A 22,122-nucleotide genomic window follows, 5' to 3' on the forward strand; every position below is an offset into this window, starting at 1 on the left:
TTTGTCTTTTTTCTTTTAAAACGACGGAGAGGCTATTAGCGAGGCCTCAGAGGAGTTGAGGAAGAGGGGTTGTGGAAGAGGGAGGCTGAGAGAGAATGGCTGAGGAAGAGGGGTTAAGGAATAGGGAGGCTGAGGGAGAATGGCTGAGGAAGAGGGGTTATGGAAGAGGGAGGCTGAGGGAGAATGGCTGAGGAACAGGCTGAGGAAGAGGGGTTAAGGAAGAGGGAGGCTGAGAGAGAATGTCTGAGGAAGAGGGGTTAAGGAATAGGGAGGCTGAGGGAGAATGTCTGAGGAAGAGGGGTTAAGGAATAGGGAGGCTGAGGGAGAATGGCTGAGGAAGAGGGGTTATGGAAGAGGGAGGCTGAGAGAGAATGTCTGAGGAAGAGGGGTTAAGGAATAGGGAGGCTGAGGGAGAATGTCTGAGGAAGAGGGGTTAAGGAATAGGGAGGCTGAGGGAGAATGGCTGAGGAAGAGGGGTTATGGAAGAGGGAGGCTGAGGGAGAATGGCTGAGGAACGGGCTGAGGAAGAGGGGTTAAGGAAGAGGGAGGCTGAGAGAGAATGTCTGAGGAAGAGGGGTTAAGGAATAGGGAGGCTGAGGGAGAATGACTGAGGCACAGGGGCGGAGAAATGGGCTGAGGAAGAGGAGCTGAGGCAGAGGGGCTGAGGTAAAGAAGCTGAGGAAGACGGTCCTGAGCAAGAGGTACTGAGGAAAAGGAACAGAGACTGAGGAATAGGAGACAGTGGAGGCAGCTCACTCTTCAAGCAAGTTTGAGGAAAAACAGTGACGTTCTATAAACTATGAAGCTATGAAGAGAGTCTATCTTACAGGATGGCATAGATTATTGTGATGTGAAGGCAGGGATGGGGGAGTCGTGAAGTAACGCGTTACTTTTTTTAGTTAGCTACAAATATTAGCAGCTGTACTGCCTACAGATTTTTGTGTAGTCTCTACAGACGTCAGTCTACAGACTTCAGCTTTTCTCACATCTCAGGAAACTTCTCCACGAGTTTCTGTAAAATGTCCCTCAATGTTCGACTTCTTACGAGGTTGAAGTCGCTTCTCATCCTCCAGCTTCTTGTTCGAATTCTCCCGTTCCACCTTAAATGGTGCCTGAGGTGCCAGATTGTCTTCCTGCACCTTTTAAGGTGGAACGGGAGAATTCGAAAGAGAAACCGGAGAAAGAGAAGCGACTTCAGTTTCGCGAGCTACTGCAGATTAAACGTATCAGGATACCAGAGTGATGATAAATGTAAATAAGTCTGTTCATCTCCAGATTATCGATGTTCAACTCAAATCTCTGTCTTGTCCAGCAGTCTGTGTGTCAGTCTTCAGGGATAAAGGGTGAATTAGCAGTTATGAGTTTAAACCAGCGACCAGTTGTGCTGAAAACTGTGTTTGAACTGTGTGTTACAGCGATTTTACAGCGAAGGAGAATTCTGTTTATTTACCTAAATATGTAGATCTGGATTTTGAGGCTAAAGTGTTGCTGAAGTTTAATAAAGACTCTGAATGTCATGTTTGATCACAGGTATAACTTTCTGACCACCTCCTTGTTTCAACACTCACTGTCCACTTTATCAGCTCCACTTACCGTATAGCTGCACTTTGTAGTTCTACAGTTACAGACTGTAGTCCATCTGTTTCTCTGATACTGTTACCCTGTTCTTCAGTGGTCAGGACCCCCATGGACCCTCACAGAGCAGGTACTATTTGGGTGGTGGGTCATTCTCAGCAGTGCAGTAACACTGACATTGTGGTGGTGTGTTAGTGTGTGTTGCGCTGGTATGAGTGGATCAGACACAGCAGTGCTGCTGGAGTTTTAAACACTGTGTCCACTCACTGTCCACTCTATTAGACACTCCTACCTTGTGGGTCCACCTTGAGGATGTAAAGTCAGAGACGACAGCTCATCTGCTGCTGTACAGTTTGTGTTGGTCATCCTCTAGTCCTTCATCAGTGTCACAGGATGCTGTTGGCTGGGTATTTTTGGTTGGTGGACTGTTCTCAGTCCAGCAGCGACACTGAGGTGTTTAAAAACTCCAGCAGCACTGCTGTGTCTGATCCACTCAGACCAGCACAACACACAATTACAGTCATATCACTGCAGGTGAATGCTGAGAGCTAAACGACAAAAATAAAATACTTTATGGAATGATTCTCAGCCGCCGATTGTGGGATTTTGTCCCAAATCCGACAGCAATATTCCTTCATGGTTAAAACGTTGCCCAACAAGAGTGAAAGACCGTGAGGAGTCAGGCAGCTGCGTTCAGAGCAGAAATATATAAACTCTTTCATTTCATTTTCGTTTTATTTTAAAATTCAAAATAAAACATTATCATATATTACATTATTAAATGAAATGATTTCATTTATTTTATTGTTAATTGTGGAATTTAGTACATTATTTTACTGAACGTAGTTAATTAATTTAAGTTTTTAATCATTAATAGTTTTTCCCTGGGTGCACCTGGCTGAACGTGGAGTTCCTTGATGGTTACAATGTTGCGACTGGAACGTTTGAAGTCAGTGACAGGTCAGGCAGCTGCACTCAGAACGGAAACATATGAACTGTTTCATTTTTCATTTATTTCTATTTAAAATGTACATTTTTTATCATCAATAACTAATTTATTATGTTGCTTTACTTTTTATTTTACTGTAATTTAACTTGATTTGTTGCTGTTGTTGTTTTTTTAGCAGACCCTTTAAACTGCAGTTCAATCTGATTTGAGTCTTTTTGGGTTTTTTGTCTGTTTGTTTGGAAAAGTGAAGATTTTGAGCAGGGACTTTTGTTTTGGCGGAGTGTGACTCTCCACTGTTGCAGTGATCTCACTGCTGGCTCTGCTGTAGTCTTCCATCAGCTCTGCAGTCTGGGGCTCATCGCTGCAGTGCATCCTCATCCTCTGTCTGCGTCTGAGGGTAAAGCCAATGCTCATTCGTGTTGTGCTGTTAGATTTGTTTCACATGCAGACAGATTAGGAGAAAAGGGCCTGCATGTCCACCCTGTCTCCGCCCGGTCATCCAGTTCAGTCAGAAAATAAAGCTGGTGAGAGTGTAAAGCTCATCAGCTCATATTGATCCAGCCATGGCTGATTTATTTCTCTGTTATTCTCTATTATTGTTAGATAATTAACTTATAATGATTTTAGCCCATTTCCCCCCTTTTACTCATTGCCATAGAAAAGCAGCTTATTTGCACATTGTCACTGTTTGGCTGTTCATGTTGAAGGTGATGTCTTTACTGCCTGAATCATCTCAGCTGCTTTTCTTCAGGCACAGTGAGCTCGTGTACAGAGATTAATGATTGAGTTTCCTCTGCAGACTCAGCATGTGTGGTATATGGGCCTTATTTGGGAGCGATGAGTGCCTGTCAGTTCAGTGCACCGGTGCGATGAAGATTGCTCATCGGGGTCCTGATGCTTTCCGCTTCGAGAACATCAATGGTTTCACCAACTGCTGCTTTGGATTCCACCGTTTGGCCATTGTGGACCAGCTGTACGGTATGCAACCCCTGCGGGTTAAGAGGTTACCCTACCTCTGGCTCTGCTACAACGGCGAGATCTACAACCACCGCCGTGTACGTACTGCTCATTACCACCTCACAGCCTTGTATATACTTAATACTAAACATGCAAATGTCTGCATAAGATGCCCATCCTGTAGTTATTTCAACACTGTCCATCCACCCTGATACAATATCAGCATAAGCCATATGAGGGCAGTATAACCTAATACCAGTATAAACAGTAGGCTGCAGTATAACACAGTGCAAGACCAGCAGACAGTAGGGAGCAATATACCATGATGCATTGCCAAAGGAAAGGTAGAGGGTAGAATAGCACATTACAACACTGACGTAAATGATAGGGGGCACTATAGCACAATACTGGCAGTATAGCAGAATAAAAATGCCAACATAAACAGCAGGGGGCAGTATACATACATGTGTTAGCAACATAAATGGTAGAGTGTAGTTTAACATCATGCAATCCCAGCAAACAGTAGGTTATAGGGGAAAGTATACAATGATACAACACCAACATAAAGATAGGGGGCAGTATAGCACAATAGAAATACTGAGATAAACAGTATAACACCGTGGATTTAGAATGGGACATCATAACATCAGTGTCCCAATACTTTTGTCCATATAATGTATATATGAGTTTCATACTGTCGAGTGAATGGGGAACATGTATATGATTACGTCAGCAGAGAGTAAAGCACAGGGTGGAGCATGATCTAATTCAAGAGAGTGACCAGTGGAAAGGCTACCGCCACTACCCACACACTTCAGCGAGTGACTGAGTGCTGAGAACTGACCACGCGATGCAGATGTAGTTGAGTTGAAAAATGTTCTATCCTTTCTTGCTGCATGTGGTTTTTCATTGTACGATTATTGTGTCTTTCACCTGAAGCTGAAAGACCACTATGAGTTTGAATATCAGACCAGGATGGATGGAGAGATCTTGCTTCACCTGTATAACCGCTTTGGTGTGGAGAAGATGGCCTATCTGCTGGACGGAGTGTTCGCCTTTATCCTTTTGGACACGGCCAATAGGAAGGTTTTCCTGGGGAGGGATACGTACGGCGTGAGGCCAATGTTCAAACTGCTGACCAATGATGGTTTCCTGGCCGTTTGCTCAGAGGCCAAAGGTACTATGGTCAAAACCCCCCTCCCAAAGACCCCATTTACACCTGGTCACTTCCTCTGTCCAGTGTCTGGATTGTACCCTGATGAGATTTTAGTCTCATGTATTTACAATTGGTATTAAAATGCATCTCCAGTTAGCCAAATCTGATTGATGTGGGACGGAATATGCAGATTAGCTCATTATGCAGCAGCCAATCGCCAGCTGTTTATCTGTTCAACATCTTCGTCTGTATTGTGTTTTGTACAATTGTTTTTGTCCAAGTTGCTGTTAAGCATTTCATTTAATCCCCAACCATAAGAGTCCTAAATGATTATCTTCCTCACAGACACAGATCACACTCTGCACAGGGTTTCGGTTCTACTGGGAGGATTTTGGGTTGTATTGGGAGGAGTTTGGGTTGTACTGGGAGGAGTTTCTGTTGTACTGGGAGGAGTTTGGGTTGTATTGGGAGGAGTTTGGGTTGTATTGGGAGGAGTTTCTGTTGTACTGGGAGGAGTTTGGGTTGTATTGGGAGGAGTTTGGGTTGTACTGGAAGAAGTTTGGTTGTATTGGGAAGAGTTTGGGTTGTACTGGGAGGAGGTTTGATTGTATTGGGAGGAGTTGATTGTACTGGGAGGAGTTTTGGTTGTACTGGGAGGGTTTTTGGTTGTATGGTGAGAGGTTTCAGTTGTACTGGGAGGGGTTTTGGTTGTACTGGGAGGGGATTTGGTTGTAGGTGAGAGGTTTCGGCTGTACTGGGAGAGGTTTTGATGTAGTGGGGGGGGGTTGTTTGTACTGGGAGGAGTTTTGGTTGTGCTGGGAGGAGTTTTGCTTGTACTGGGAGGAGTTTTCTTGTACTAGGAGGAGTTTTGGTTGTACTGGGAGGAGTTTTGGTTGTTGAATGTATCTTGGAGAGACGGATGTCTTTTCGCTGCTATAATGGGGCTGAAATGCGTCTCAGTTCACCTCCTGAAGTGGTTTAAATGATCAGATCTGTATCTGTTAAATGCGCCTCGGCTGCGTTTACACCTGAATTTTTATGTGGCCTCATTCAGAAATAATCCTGATACTCAAGACGCCTGAAGTGACCAGGTGTAAACGGGGTCAAACTGTGTCTTGTTGGGCCAGACATAATCTCAAAGACAACTTGTTAAAATTCGGTAGTGAATATCAAGACCCAGCTCACACACCTGCCCCCCAAAAGTCCTCCCACATTTCTGTCATCCAGAGTTCAATTGCTGACATGATCAAAACAACATTTTGCTAGTCAGCCAAACCTTTAGCGTTTGCAAACGTTGTCCACTGTTTCTGTGCCTTCAGGTCTACATCAGATCACCCACTCCATGACTGAACCAGTAGAGATCGCCCCCTTTCCTCCAGGACACTTTGAAGTTTTTGACCTGAAGCCCACTGGGAAAGTGACGTCTATTCAGCTGGACCGTTTCCATACCTGCACGGAGGAACCCAAACATGCTATTCATGACAACACCCGGATGCTTGGCACAGGTAAGTTCTCTTACAGGGAAAGGTGATCATGTAAGTACGTGGGCTGGCAGGGAACCAGCCCTGTAACTGGAAGGTTGCCGGTTCAATCCCCTCAGCTGATAGTCCATGACCGAAGTGCCCTTGAGCAAGGCACCTGACCCCCAACTACTCCCCGTGGTTAGGGCTGCCCCCTGCTCCGGGCAAGTCTGCTCACTGCCCCCTAATGTGTGTGTTCACTAGTGTGTATGTGGTGTTTCACTGCATGGATTGGTTAAATGCAGAGGTCCAATTCCACAGTTGGCAAATGGTTCTAGATTCTGATTGATGAAGATACATCAGCATTAGAAATCTTAAACCAAGCCTGCACTCAGAGAATTCAGCAGAAGTTTTCTTCTTACCCCAAACGAAGTAGCCAACACGTGTTTTGTGTCTGAATTTTCCTTCTTTAGTTTTAGCACTGGAGCTACGAGGGCTAATGTAGCTAACAAGTCATGGAAGTGTGTAGACCACCTATTAGCATGGTGCAAGACTGACTCAACGCACGTTTGTGTTGAACTGTCAAAGCTATTTCTAGATGTTTGGGGGGTCCTATTTGCGGACCCCAGCCCACTCCAGGCACACTATTTTGTAGGAGAAAGGTGAAAATGAATTTCTTTAATCATTTAAATATTCTCTTTATAAATATCTGTCATTTGCTTTAGGAGAAACAGAATCTTTGGTGAAGCCGCGTTCACACGTCTGCAGTTAGCGGCAAATTGGATCTTCCACCATTTTCAATGGAGCCACTACGTAAAATTCCGCCACCGCCTGCGTCAGCTTTCTGCAGACTGCAGGGGTGAGCAGGACATTCCAGCAAGAGTTCAGTTTTCCCAGGTTTTGCCGTTAACTGCAGTGGTGGAATAAACAGGGTGTTGATTTTTTGGAGCTGTAGACGCCAAATGTCCCACTGGATTCCAGGGCAGAGCATCTCCCGCCTTTATCCACCTTAAATAAACAATCAACACTGATAAAGCTCTCCTCTGATATTCATGCATTTTTGCCGGCACCACAGTAACCACGGCAATGTTTGCGTAGCTTTATGGCACCATTGGCAGCGTGCCGTTACGAGGTGTGGAATGATGTTGTGGACCACAAACCTGAACAGTGTAGTTCCTGAATAATCAGCCTCAGTGTGTAATAAACCTGAGATTATAAGAGATATTAAGGGGCTAATTGATCCTGGGATGTTAAGGGGTTTTAAGGTGTAAATTGATCTTGGGATGTTAAGGGGTTTTAAGCAATTAATTGGTCCTGGGATTGTAAGGGGTTTTAAGGGGTTAATTGGTCCTGGGATGTTAAGTGGTTAATTGGTCCTGGGATGTTAATGGGTTAATTGGTCCTGGGATGTTAAGGGTTTCATTGATCTTGGGATGTTAAGGGGTTTTAAGGGGTTAATTGGTCCTGGGGTGTTAAGGGGTTAATTGTCCCTGGGATGTTAAGGGATTTTAAGGGGTTAATTGGTCCTTGGATTTTAACAGATTTTAAGGGGTTAATTGATCTTGGGATGTTAAGGCCTTTTAAGGGGGTAATTGGTCCTTGGATTTTAACAGATTTTAAGGGGTTACTTGATCTTGGGATGTTAAGGGGTTTTAAGGGGTTAATTGGTCCTTGGATTTTAACAGATTTTAAGGGGTTAATTGATCTTGGGATGTTAAGGCCTTTTAAGGGGGTAATTGGTCCTTGGATTTTAACAGATTTTAAGGGGTTAATTGATCTTGGGATGTTAAGGGGTTTTAAGGGGTTAATCGGTCCTTGGATTTTAACAGATTTTAAGGGGTTAATTGATCTTGGGATGTTAAGGGGTTTAAGGGGTTAATTGGTCCTGGGATGTTAAGGGGTTAATTGATCCGAGGATGTTAAGGGGTTAATTGGTCCTGGGATGTTAAGGGGTTTTAAGGGGTTAATTGGTCCTGGGATGTTAAGGGGTTAATTGTCCCTGGGATGTTAAGGGATTTTAAGGGGTTAATTGGTCCTTGGATTTTAACAGATTTTAAGGGGTTAATTGGTCCTTGGATTTTAACAGATTTTAAGGGGTTAATTGATCTTGGGATGTTAAGGGGTTAATTGGTCCTGGGATGTTAAGGGGTTAATTGGTCCTGGGATATTAAGGGGTTAATTGTCCCTGGGATGTTAAGGGGTTAATTGGTCCTGGGATGTTAAGGGGTTAATTGTCCCTGGGATGTTAAGGGATGTTAAGGGGTTAATTGGTCCTTGGATTTTAACAGATTTTAAGGGGTTAATTGATCTTGGGATGTTAAGGGGTTAATTGGTCCTGGGATGTTAAGGGGTTAATTGTCCCTGGGATGTTAAGGGGTTAATTGGTCCTGGGATGTTAAGGGGTTAATTGTCCCTGGGATGTTAAGGGATGTTAAGGGGTTAATTGGTCCTTGGATTTTAACAGATTTTAAGGGGTTAATTGATCTTGGGATGTTAAGGGGTTAATTGGTCCTGGGATGTTAAGGGGTTGATGGGTCCTGGGATGTTAATGGGTTAATAGATCTTGGGATGTTAAGGGGTTTTAAGGGGTTAATTGGTCCTAGGATATTAACATATTTTAAGGGGTTTACTGATCCTGGGCTGTTAAAGGGGTTTAACAGGTTAATATTGCTCTCCTAAAGATGCACAACACTCTTAAAAAGATGGTTCTTCAGAGGTTCGTATTGAAGACGATGGTTGTATGACATCTGTTTCATAGCTGAAGCTGCTGAATCTTTAATGGGATTATTTTATATAAACAACTAAAGAATGAATTTAAACGGATTATTCTGTGTTTAAATGAGTTGAGCCTCTTGAGTTTTTGAGACCAAAGTCATCAGTGACGTCTTCCTGCTAATATTTGAATTTGAAGTTTTTCTCTATTTTTAATAATAATAATAATAATAATAATAATAACAAATAACACATCTGCCTGTATGATTGAACAGGTTTTGCTCTGGAGACAGTGAAGAGCAACATCCGGCTGCTGTTTGAAAACGCTGTGAGGAAGCGGCTGATGGCCCACAGGAGAATCGGGTGTCTCCTATCAGGTGCCCACATTAAAATAGCTCAGTCTTACCTTTGTTTTTAAAAGTGCCCCTTCGTTTCAGGTATGATTTTACAGACATGTTCACTCACCAAAGGCAGACGTACCTACCAAACCCTCTCCTGTGTTCCAGGTGGACTCGACTCGAGCCTGGTAGCTGCCACTCTCGTCACGCTGGCCAAAGAGAAGCAGTTACCGTACCCCATTCAGACATTCGCGATCGGGACAGAAGATAGTCCAGACATTTTAGCTGCACGCAAGGTCAGTGGCGTTTAATCAGCAGAGACCATTTAAAGGAAAGTTGTTAACCTGACCTGCAGAGCACAAACAGTAACAGAAGTCAATAGGCAGATGCTGAACTGCGTCAGTGGAACATGTCATGAATCGGCCATTTCACAAGAAACAGAAGTGTGTAAACACTGAATAAAACATTCCTCTATTGCCTTACAGGCAGTTACTCACCTCAGAAATACAGGCGGTCGTATCACTTCAGCCGCCACAGAAAGCTGAGTCACTTTATCGTAGCTGACAAAATTGAATTTCTAGGATGTCTCCAAAACTGAATTAACAGTTTAAGGCTTTAGATCTATTGACCAACTGTATTTACACACAGAGGAATCAGACCTCTGCACTTAACCCATCCGTGCAGTGAAACACCACATACACACTAACGAACACACACACTAGGGGGCAGTGAGCACACTTTCCCAGAGCGGTGGGCAGCCCTATCCGCAGCACCGGGGTGCAGTTGGGGGTTAGGTGTCTTGCTCAAAGACACCTCAGTCAAGTACTGTCTGCTCAGGGGATCAAACCGGCGACTTTCCGGTCCCAGAGCCAGTTCCCTGACCTCCACCCCACGACTGCCTCTCTACTTTTGGAGAACTAAACACAACAATATGGGAGTTCAAACTGAATAAAGGACATTAATGATATGTGGAAAACTTCATTCACAGATATCAGAGCACAGGAACGTCAGCAGCCGACTACAGAGCGAAAAATCAATGGAGGTTAAAATATCTATAAGCAAAACAATACATTAGCCATGTTAGCTGGAGATACTGAAATAGCTTGCTAACCATAGACTAGTTGGCAAAAAGCTTTACACACACACACCAGCAGGGGGCGCACTGGGTTGTCAGGGTCCTCAGTGTCACGTGAGACGTTTTACTCAAACACTGAACGATCATCTACTCTCTGCTGAGCTCTCAGTCTCTCAGATACCGACAGCTTTAGAGGGAGGAATGAAAACTGTTCCTCTGAAAGCGGCTGAAGCAGTGACTTTACACCACAAACTGCACTCAGTGTAACATTAACATCAGTCAGCAGCGCTGAAATACAGACACAGAGGATCTTTAACTCTGTATGACGAAGTTTATTCCTTTATTAATCGCACAGACTCATTTTCCTCTGATCGCCGTTAGCTGACAAACCACTGAAACTGAGGCTGATTTCAGTACAGGCTCTATTCACCATCAGTTTTATTACTGTTACCCACAGCGCCACCGTGTGGCCGGCCTTGTTTATTAATCACTGAGTGCGGGCCTCCATGTTCTGTTTGAACCTTTGTTATTAAATTTTATTTTTTCCCCAGTGTTTTATTGAAATTCCTACACACTTAAAAAAGATGGTTCTTCAATGGTTCTTTAGCAAAGGAAATGGTCCTGTGTAGAACCATAAGCACTCAAAGAAACGTTTGCATAATTAAATGGTTCTTTGCATGTTTATTCAGACTGATGGAGAACGTGTTGTATATGGTTCAGCGTAGAACCTTTTTGAATAAGGTTCTGTAAACCTCCAAAAGAGGTTCTTCTATTGTTACAGGCTTGACATTTTAACAGTAGATGAGGCCTTTTTAATCAAGCAAAGGGTTCTTTGAGTGTTCATGGTTCTACACAGAACCATTTTCATGCTAAAGAACCCTTAAAGAAGTGTCATTTTTAAGAGTGAATGTAAAGCACTTTTGTAACTAAAATGCATAGTGTTTTATAAACAAACGCTTATTATTATAATTGTTGTTTTTGTTGTTGTTGTTATCATCATTATTATAAACCATACTCTGCTTTATTCGTGTTGATCTGGTTGTGTAGGTGGCTGCACACATAGGCAGCGAACACCACGAAGTGAATTTCACCCCAGAAGAGGGAATCAATGCTCTGGATGACGTCATCTTCCACCTGGAGAGTTATGACATCACCACCGTCCGTGCATCTGTTGGTCAGTACAGCCTTTCCAGTCGACCTTTTAAGGGAATCTGTATTTTTTCCGTTTTATTACAGGAGGTCTACCTGCCACTGCAGCACAGTAAAACTCTCTGCATTTATAATGACAGCAATGCTTAAATGGATCAAATGGGTCAGAGTTCTCGCTGTAATGAGGCAGAACGAGTCAGATGTGTGTGGATAAAAAAGGCAACGGAGGCTTTATGAGTTTAATCGCTTTCCAGAGTCGTCCTCAAAAACAGGCGAAGGTCAGATCCAAAAGGGGCAAAAGATACAAGCAGAAAAAGTCAAAAACAGAAGAAAAATCAGGACCAGAGTTAAAGAGCCGAAACCCAGGAAAGATGCTCAGTAGCTCTGATTCAGCTTTAAGCCCGGGTTTATATACTAAACTCATCTGATCACATGACAAACAAAAACAGCTGAAACAACTCAATAATCAGGCGAGGCAGAGCTCTGATGCACACAGTAGTCACATGTTCACCCAGAGGGTTCTGGGAAATGGAGTCCACCAGAGAGTTGGGGCTGGATGGAGGTGTGACATTCTAAAAATACTGTGTGGAGGTCCTTTTGGGACATTACCTTGAGGCAACATTGGGGCAAAGTAAATGATAAAGCACCATATAAGAAACAGGGCTTATTATATTTAGGATAAATCTGAGTAACTGCAGATTTTGATGATCTTTAAAGTCTATTAATATTTGAACAGAGAGCAATTCTGTTTAAATGAAATGAAATCTGTTTTATTTATATGAAACTGTGTTATCACTACAAAACATCAATGTTTCAGTTTCTTCTACATTATAAACAATCATTTTAAACCACAAATAACAGTTAAAACTAAACATAAACTAAATCATATTAACTTTCAGGTAATCAGAATTTGATTTCATTTCCTAAACAAAGCTGATTGAATTTGTAAGGATATGCTGTGCTGACGGCTAAATGACAGACTTTACAAATTAATACTGAACAGGACGTTCTGAAAGGACGTAAGTTAAGAAACATACATATTTCTGCAATTTCTCATAATATAGAAATGATTAAAATGAGACTAATGTTAAAAAAAAATATTTCACACTCCAACAGATGGGAATTATATTTTTGACTTAATAAAAAAGCTTTTACTTTTGCTTTTACTGAACACAGCAAACACAGAATATGATAAAATATACATTTCACAGTAAATAATTTCAATTATTATTAATAATAAGAGATGTAGATGAAATGTAGCTTCTTTAGAGTATGGTATAGTTGCTAAGTTATAGTTGCTGAATGAGGAGAACGTTGGGTCTGACCGTCGCTGTAAACTGTGGTCATTTCATTAAGTTTTTAACTTTTTCTTCAAATAATCATGAGCATGTGATCACACAGCTCTGTTTAATGCAGAAAGTACTTACTGGTCACCAAATTACCACTGTGAGTCTCAATTGGCTGCATGCTAACAGCGCCCCTCGTCCCACGCTTCCCAGTTAGCAAAATTTGTCTGGCTCACTTGTGGCCACATCCTTGGTTTGTTCTGGCCCAGTACATGGCCCAGTCCTAGATCTGGCCCACACACTGTAAAGTGAGTAGAACTAAAGCACATGGCCCAAATCTGGTCCCAATCTGGCCCGACTACATTGTTGGTCCACAATATTCACGCCAGAACTGTCCCACAAATGTAGACAGTAGGCAAAATGGTACGAAGCTGTCCAGGATCTGGCCCCACTTGGCCCGCATGCCTAACATCTACCCAGTAGTCAACCAACATTCACACAGGAAAGCCAGAATCAGCCCAAAACCGACTGCTGTCTGGGTGGGGCTGAATCTCAAATGGCTCCCACTCCCTACATAGTGCACTACATAGGAATATAAATATCCTGCAGCACAATAGAGCAAAAAATGGCAATGATGCCAATCACCACTACAGTGATGCCAATCACCACTATATTAATGCCAATCGCCACTACAGTGATGCCAGTCACCACTACAGTGATGCCAGTCACCACTACAGTGATGCCAATCACTACTACAGTGATGCCAATTACCTCTGCCCTTATGGGATTTGCAGTGTTATGTTAGCAGCACGTTAACGTGGATGCACGTTCATATTTCCACTCTGGGTTTAATTTCACGATTTTCAGGCCTTTTAACTTCATATTTCTTGTAGTTTGTGATGACAGACTGTTCATTCGATTATCGGCAGCATTTAGGTCAGTGTGAGATTTAGGTTTAGGATTAGGGACAGATCTAACACAACCTTTCACATGTAGCTTCAAGTTCAGTTGCATTTAATAGATGTCCAGCTGAATATTAGTTAAAGATACACTGAGCATCTACAGTGGACCATCCAGGCAACTGTTACTGCTTCTGCTGCCGATGAAGTGGCGGCTCCACAGTTTGAGTCTCAGTCTGTGTTTCCAGGCATGTATCTGGTATCTAAGTACATCCACGACAAGACGGACAGCGTGGTGATCTTCTCCGGTGAAGGTTCTGATGAACTCACTCAGGGATACATCTACTTCCATAAGGTACAAACCGCAGGTCAGACTTAAAAAAAAAGACAGGTCACACTTAAAAAAGATGGTTCTTCATGGGTTCTCTAGTAAAGATAATAGTTCTATATAGAACCATGAACACTCAAAGAACCATGTGCATGATTAAAGGGTTATTTCCATCGTGAAAGCGTTCTTCAGAATCTATATAGAAGGTTTTCTATATAGAACCTTTTGGAAAAGGGATTCTGTGTAGCACTCAAAAGGGTTCTTCTATTGTCACAGGCTTGACATGTTCACAGTAGAAGAATGATTTTCAAAAAGGTGCTATATAGAACCATCTAGAGCAGATTCTCCTCAATATAAAGAACCTTTTCATCATGCAAAGAAGCATCTGTTTTTAAGAGTGTAGTCTCCAGTGTCCGTGTTGAAGATCAGTCCGATAATGAATTCTGGAGCTGTAATAAGCTGCAATATTTCAGTTTGGGTTTAGAATTTTATGTTATTGGTCTGAGAGTGAAATTGTTGGCACATCAATTCACGATAACACAGACATATAACACACATAAGCTTTACAGAGAGTTATAGTAATATACAGGCAGATTCACTCGAAAGAGGCCCTGAATATTCTGCTGTAACTCCTGTTAGGACGAAGCAACCAGAACCAAAAAAGTACCCTACATACCTTCACGTGTGTGTAATCGATTGCATTACTTGCGACGCTGGAAGTAAATCTCTGTTTTCTGCCAGATATTTCAACTCAGCGTTCCATGTTCTTGAATGTATCTGCAAGCATTACAGAGGTTAAATGTTGTGGCAACTGTCCAGCACTGACCTAATCGCTCCAGCGTAGGGGCATCCCAGCTTGTTTGAAGCTCCACATACTGAGGAGCTCATTGCACGTTGTTTGGTTCTGATTGATTCATCCTGGAGAGACTTATTACAGAATATCCAAGGCCTCTTTCCAGGGAATCTCCCTGTATTGCAATGCAATCTGAATAATTACGCAGGAAACACATAATGCAGCATCCTTTTTAAACCCCTAAAATTCCAGGTTTATTCTGTCCTAAAGCCTCATTCACACCATACTGTTGACTAGTGTAGCCGATTCTCTCTGCATGCGGGGTTAGGCGAGGAGAACCCAGCCCTTCTCGCTCTGCATTGCACTGTGGAAGAAAAGAGATGCTGGAACCAGCCCTGGGGGTCATTTGTTCAAAGAGCATCCTGGACGTATAAGAGAGAAAAGTAGTAAGATATATGTGTGTGACATATATACATTTGCAAAAGTATTCACTCCCCCATCCAAATCATTGAATTCAGGTGTTCCAATCACTTCCATGGCCACAGGTGTATAAATCTGAGCCCCTAGACCTGCAGACTGCTTCTACAGACATTAGTGAAAGAATGGGTCGCTCTCAGGAGCTCAGTGAATTCCAGCGTGGTGCCGTGATCGGACGCCACCTGTGCAGCAAGTCCAGTCATGAAATTTCCTCACTACTAAATATTCCACAGTCAACTGTCAGTGGGATTATAACAAAGTGGAAGCGATTGGGAACGACAACAACTCAGCCACGAAGTGGTCGGCCACGTAAAATGACAGAGTGGGGTCAGCAGATGCTGAGGGGCATAGTGCGCAGAGGACAGGGATGGCCCCTTCCTGTTCCAACATGACTGCCCACCAGTGCACAAAGCAGGTCCATAAAGACATGGATGAGCCAGTTTGGTGTGGAAGAACTTGACCGGCCTGCACAGAGTCCTGACCTCAACCTGATAGAACACCTTTAGGATGATTTAGAGCAGAGACTGTGAGCCAGGCCTTCTCGTCCAACATCAGTGTCTGACCTCACAAATGTCCTTCTGGAAGAACGGTCAAAAATTCCCATAAACACACTCCTAACCCTTGTGGAAAGCCTCCATAGAAGAGCTGAAGCTGTTATAGCTGCTAAGGGTGGGCCAACATCATATTAAACCCTATGGATTAAGAATGGGATGTTACTCAAGTTCATATGTGTGTGAAAGCAGACGACCGAATACTTTTGGCAATAAAATGTATGTCACGCTGTATAAATACCACATAAATAAAAACTCAGACTTACTTCGCTCTGCTTTAAACCTAAGATATATCTGCTTTTCCTCAAATCGCTTCTCGATCTCCAGTTTCTTGTTAAAATTTTCCCATTGCACCTTAAATGGTGCCCAAGGTGCTAGAATGCAACTGCTGCACCATTTAAGGTGGAATGGGAAAATTCAAACAAAGCTAGTGAAAAAGAAACTTCAGCTTCACTGATTAGGGATTATAATCACTCCAGCTGGTTTCCTGATACGTTTAATCTGCAACCAGAAGTCATGTTTCAGTTTCTGGTTGCAGATTAAATGTATCAGGAAACCAGCTGGTGTGATTATAATCCCTAATCAGTCCATTCATCTCCAAATTATCGGGGTTCGTCTTAAATCTCTCTCTTTGCCGTTTCATAGCTACCAGCTGGGCGAGACTGTTGTCTGTGTTGCTATGGTGACCAACAGTCTGCGCTGATCTTCAGGGTTAAAGGGTGAATCAGCAGTTCTGCATTAACTCCAGTGTTTAAGACCATTTACTGTTAAACTGTGTTGAACGACCAGCAGAGCTTTAATTTAATGTAAAGGAGGATTATTTTATTATTACCTACTAATCTAATCCAGCTGTGGAGCCACGGCAGGGCAGGAAAAGAGCCACATGTTGCCGACTTCTGTTCTAGGTAGATCAGTATGTTCCTGAGTTTTTTGTGAACTTCAATATATTTGTAAGCAAACAAGCCTCACGAACAACTGAAGTATAACAGTGCAGTTTTGTATGCATGATGATGTGAACTCTGGCTCAGGGTTCTGTGCAAGTGAAGTCAGGCCAGGGACGTGTGACTGGGCTTCACAGTGGCACCACTTTGACTGAGGAGCAGCTTATCTGTTTATTTTTTTTCCCGAAAGAAGAGCAGCTTACCCAAACTCACAGTCACAATCTGCCTATGCGTTTTCCTTTTTTTCGCGCCTGCATCTTTGGAAAGAAACCGACTGTTTTGCCAGGCAAACTGTGCCCTGCTTCAGTGTTGCTGTGGCTTAAAGCTTATTATTCAGTAACTATATGGACTACAAAGCAAAACGCCTCAGTTATTCTTCGGACATTGAAGCATCTAATGCAAGTTTGGACCCGCCACAGACGTCTTGGCCATTTAAGGGTTAAAGAGACTTCTTTTGTAACAATTTTAATACAACACAATACAAATACCCACATTACACCAAGTTATACACCACAAATCATTATTATTCATCTTATTCAATTCCAGTTATTAATAGAAATGATCTGCTCTGTTCAGGCACCGTGTCCGAAAAGCGCTGCGGAGGAAAGCGTGCGCTTGCTGAAGGAGCTGTACATGTTTGACGTACTGAGAGCTGACAGGACTACAGCTGCGCACAGGTGACCACACGGCTGCATCTACACTGTCTGCAAATTCCTTATGGAATAACTGAGGTTTGGGGGTTGGACCATGCCTGAGATAATAACCAGATAATTAACTAATTATCTTAAGATAACAATCCAGAAAATTATAGCAACAGCTTGTGGCCTCTCTGGACATTCGTATTTGAAGAATAACTAATAATTGAACATTTTTTTCCCGGAACTTTCTTCTTAAGAATGAAGTTAAGAAAAAAAAAACACGTATTTAAGAAGGTTTTCTTTCCTAAGACACTTTCGTGAATCCGGTCTAAGAACTCCAGCCCAAGTTCTCTGCCCACCATATGCTTAAGGCACTCACAATAAATTTTTATATATATATATATATATATATATATATATATATATATATATATATATATATATATATATATATGTATGTGTGTGTGTGTGTGTGTGTGTGTGTATGTATATATACATATAATATCATTGCTACACAGCAGCCATTTCACTGTGTCTTTATTGTCTCATTTCTCTCTGCTTATGTCACTAGTTTGGAGCTGAGGGTTCCTTTCCTGGACCACAGGTTTACGGCCTACTACCTGTCCCTGCCCGAGGAGATGAGAACGCCCAAGGTGATGACAGATTTCTGTTTGTCTCTCTTTTTGTGTTTGGTTTTTAGCCTAATCTCCAACAGCTGCATTTGTGGCTTACGGTTCATTACCACAGACAATAACACCAACATGTGGCTCTTTTCCTGCCCTGTCGTGGCTCCACAGCTGAATTAGATCAGTAGGTAATAATAAAATATTCCTCCTCTACAGTAAAATAAAGCTCTGCTGATCGTTCAACACAGTTTAACAGTAAATGGTCTTAAACGCTGGAGTTAATGTAGAACTGCTGATTCACCCTTTAACTCTGAAGATCAGCGCAGACTGCTGGTCACCATAGTAACACAGACAACAGTCTTGCCCAGCTAGTAGCTGCGAAACGGCAAAGAGAGAGATTTAAGACGAACATCTATGATTTGGAGACGAATGGACTGATTAGTGTTTATAATCAGTCCAGCTGGTTTCCTCATACGTTTAATCTGCAACAAGAAACTGAAACACTAAGAAGTCGTGAAGCTAAAGTTTCTCATTCATGGCTTCTTGTTCGAATTTTCCCGTTCCACCTTAAATGGTGCAGCATTTACATTGTGGCATCTCAGGTACCATTTAAGGTGGAACGGGAAAATGTGAACAAGAAGCTGGTGAATATGAAGCGACTTCAGCCTCGTAAAAACTCAAACATTGAGAGACGTTTTACAAGAAACTGTTGTACTTTAGAGGAAAAGTTTCCTGCTGGAGATGCGAGAAAAGCAGCTATAACTGAGCTGAAGATTAAAGCAGAGAAGAGTAAGTCATTTCATTTATATTATGTTTTTAGTCTTTACTAGTACACTCAGCACATACTAAGACACGTTTACAGCCAAGATAGTCGAATTTTACTTCAGTAAAATGGAAGTTGTGCCTCCCACAGTGGCTTGTTTTGACCCTTCTTAACATTTGGGGTTGAGTCCTGCCCCAGACAAAAGCTGTGTCCCAATTCAGGCACTGCGTCCTCCAGAGGCTGCATTTGAAGGCTGATTGTGTCATAGCAGCGTGACTAGACCGTCCCATTCCAAAGGCTCCCTCATATCTGCATATGATATGAAGCTGAGCTGCTAAATGATTATACACAGTGTAATTCTTCACGCTGTATCTCACCGTTACGCAGTCTGGTGTGTTATAGTCTGGTAATGTTACTGTAATGTTACTGTACAGTTCATGAATGCTACAAAAATACTTCATGTGTGCACTCATTAAAAAGATGGTTCTTTAAGGGTTCTTTAGTAAAGTAAAGATTCTATTTAGAACCATGAATATGCAAAGAAAACTTTGCAGGGTTCTTTGCATGCTGAAATGGTTCCTCAGACTGATGGAGAATGTGCTAACCTTTTGGAAAAAGCTTCTTTATGGAACCAAAAAGGGTTCTTCTATTGTTATGATGTCAAACTTACAACAATACACTATTTAAAAAGATGGTTCTTTAGTAAAAATGAAAGTGGTCCATATGGAATAATTAACACTCAGAGAACACTTTGCTTGATTAGAGGGTTCTTTGCATCATGAAATGATTCTTTAGACTAAATGCCTTGTGTATGGTTCTATATAGACCTATTTTGAAAAGGGTTCTAAATGGCACCAGAAAGGGTTCTTAGCTTGTCACCTAATATTTTTATAGCATTGCTGTGTGAAGTCTTTATTGGGGTTGGGACTAAAGTGCAGCTTGTCTATCTGAGGGTGTCAGTCACGTGATTTCTCTGTTTCTCTGCCATATTTGGAAGTGAATTTCTGGCTTCGCTGCTCCACACGAACATAACTGGAGGTGAAAGAGGCTGAAATGATTCTCCTGGTTCTAGAGGAGAAAAACGTTTCCTCTACAGTCGATAAAATAGACTATGATCCTTATTCAGTTCCTCTGAACTCCTGGTTCCACTTAAACTGGAAAAATAGATACCAAATAGATACCAAAGTTTTCCTGATATATTGATCTCATACTCAGCCCCTCCCCCTGTTCTGGAGTCTCACAGCGTTTAATAGCACAGAAGCCCACTGGCTCTTCACGTCAGGGTGGGTAAAGGATCCCATGGTGCTGCATACAGAGGAGATAAACTCTGGTCATAGGAGGGAAACGACAGCTCATTAACACAGATGTGATCAATGCTGGCCTTTAGAGAACTTTAGCTGATGATAACAGCCGAGAGGTGAACAGTCGTCCCCCTAATGGAGCTGCGGACCACCGGGATAGCTTTACTCTCTGTTTCTGATTTAAATGACGTTTGAATGGAGGAACATAAACGTTAAATATCAGACTGAATGTCGAGGGACGGAAAACGACGTTGTGTGTCAACAGACGTGGTTCTGTAAGTTTGCTGGTACATTTAGTTCAGAGTTCAGCTCCTGTCCTGAACCCCTGGCACTGCGTAACTGTGGCTTCTTTGTTAAAATTCCTGATATTATCAGCTGATTAATCCCTTCTGGAGCTGAACAAGGTGAGAACAGCAGAGAAACACTGAACTGTACAGCTCAGCGGCTACAAACCTGGAGTGAAAACACTGAATTAAAGGCCTGTGGGTCTCTCGTCTCTCGGCTTCTGTCACGTCTCACAGGTCAATCATTCACAAAGCCCAGCATCTTGAAGGCATCATGCAGCACCGTCACTCCCTGATTCAGTCCATAAAATTCCGGAGACTATTCAGTGTGACGTCACATGAAACGGAAGAATTGACAGATTATTGCTGTTCTTAAACCCTGTGATGCTAATATTAATACAAGCTGTTTTATTCTAATGAAGAATCTGCTTTACCAAAGACAGGAAGGAGTGGAGAAGCACCTCCTGAGGGATGCGTTCAAAGGGCTGAATCTGATTCCAGATGAAATACTGTGGAGGCGTAAAGAGGCGTTCAGTGACGGTTTGACGTCCGTGAGGAAGTCCTGGTACACCATCTTACAGGAGCACATTGAGTCTGAGGTAGAAGCAGCCATACAGTACCGCACACAACTCGTTAGAGCTTTTGAACTAATTATCTCAGCAGTGTGATTTGCCTGTAAAGAGCATATTTAAGAGGATATTAAAATAAGGAGTGGCTGTTGTTTCATCAACTGGAAGGGGCTGCCATTATTCATCATTCTAATATATGGGTCAGTGACAAATATGTTTTCAAAGTGGCAGTTTTAAAAATCTTATTAAAAATGACATGTAATCTGCATATATATAATAAATATATATATATATGCCTTTGTATCTCATTTTATCAAAGCTTTAATTGCCTGTTTCAGTTATTAGATTGTGCTGGTCTGTTTGACTGGTCGCGCCGCCTGACTTTTCAGACTAATTTTAAATGAAACAGGATGTGTGTGTGTGTATATATATATATATATATATATATATATATATATATATATATATATATATATATATATATATACTCTAGAGAACATCACAAGAATTAATAATTATAATAGTAATAATGATCTGTGTTTTTGTAGGTTAATGATTCTCAAATGGAGAAAGCAGCAAAGCTGTTTCCTTACAACCCCCCCACCACTAAAGAGGGCTTCTTTATCAGGCAGATGTTTGAGAAACACTACCCTGGCCGCTCTGGGTGGACCCCGCATTACTGGATGCCCCGCTGGATTAAAGCCTGTGACCCTTCAGCCAGAACCCTGCCCATATACAAACCAGACCAGGACTAGGAACCATGACCACACAGCCTGGGCTCCACCAAACCGGGTTTATTCTAGTACTCATCAACATCACCGCAACACACAGCTTTCATGCACAACAGACAGACAGACCGACCAACCGACTGACCACACAGGGACCACGACCACGCAGGAACCATGACCACACAGCCTGGACTCCACCAGACCGGGTTCATTCTAATACTCATCAACATCACCGCAACACACAGCTTTCATACACGACAGACAGACAGACAGACCAACAGACCGGCAGACCGACCACACAGGAACCACACAGGGACCACGACCACACAGCCTGGGCTCCACCAGACCGGGTTTATTCTAATACTCATCAACATCACCGCAACACACAGCTTTCATACACGACAGACAGACAGATAAATAGGCAGACAGATCAAAAGACATTCTAGATAGATAGATAGATAGATGGACTGATGGATTGATTGATTGATGGATTGTTTGATGGATTGATTGATGGACTGATTGATGGATGGACTGATTGATGGACCCGTTGATGGACTGATTGATGGA

General features: G+C 42.4%; 1 protein-coding gene across 3 annotated transcripts; it reads left to right on the forward strand.

The window, feature by feature from the left end:
- Nucleotides 1–2,793: 2,793 nt before the first annotated feature.
- LOC108438452 (asparagine synthetase [glutamine-hydrolyzing]-like) lies at nt 2,794–22,122 on the forward strand. Of its 3 annotated transcripts, none has more exons than XR_005129746.1 (12): nt 2,794–2,921; nt 3,324–3,579; nt 4,421–4,658; nt 5,957–6,142; nt 9,085–9,186; nt 9,316–9,443; nt 11,270–11,396; nt 13,805–13,911; nt 17,223–17,323; nt 17,856–17,937; nt 20,698–20,857; nt 21,376–21,512. XR_005129746.1 is itself a non-coding variant. In XM_017716242.2 (12 exons), the coding sequence occupies exons 2-12, from the start codon at nt 3,331–3,333 to the stop codon at nt 21,580–21,582; spliced, it is 1,683 nt and encodes a 560-aa protein (XP_017571731.1). In that variant the 5' UTR covers nt 2,794–2,921; nt 3,324–3,330; the 3' UTR covers nt 21,583–22,122. The 3 variants fall into 3 exon arrangements, 2 of the variants coding, with proteins under 2 accessions (XP_017571731.1, XP_017571732.1); XM_017716242.2 differs by having other exon boundaries at nt 20,702–20,857; nt 21,376–22,122; XM_017716243.2 differs by lacking the exon at nt 2,794–2,921 and adding an exon at nt 2,980–3,048 and having other exon boundaries at nt 20,702–20,857; nt 21,376–22,122.

Source organism: Pygocentrus nattereri, chromosome 27 (genome assembly GCF_015220715.1).
Source record: "Pygocentrus nattereri isolate fPygNat1 chromosome 27, fPygNat1.pri, whole genome shotgun sequence".
Lineage (NCBI taxonomy): Eukaryota > Metazoa > Chordata > Actinopteri > Characiformes > Serrasalmidae > Pygocentrus > Pygocentrus nattereri.

What these genes read in the sequence shown, in the direction of transcription:
- LOC108438452 (XM_017716242.2), top strand. Translation starts at nt 3,331, where the DNA reads ATGTGTGGTATATGGGCCTTATTTGGGAGCGATGAGTGCCTGTCAGTT. An exon ending in CGTTTGCTCAGAGGCCAAAG is followed by an intron (nt 4,659 to 5,956) that starts GTACTATGGTCA and finishes CTGTGCCTTCAG; the next exon opens with GTCTACATCAGATCACCCAC. An exon ending in GATACATCTACTTCCATAAG is followed by an intron (nt 13,912 to 17,222) that starts GTACAAACCGCA and finishes TGCTCTGTTCAG; the next exon opens with GCACCGTGTCCGAAAAGCGC.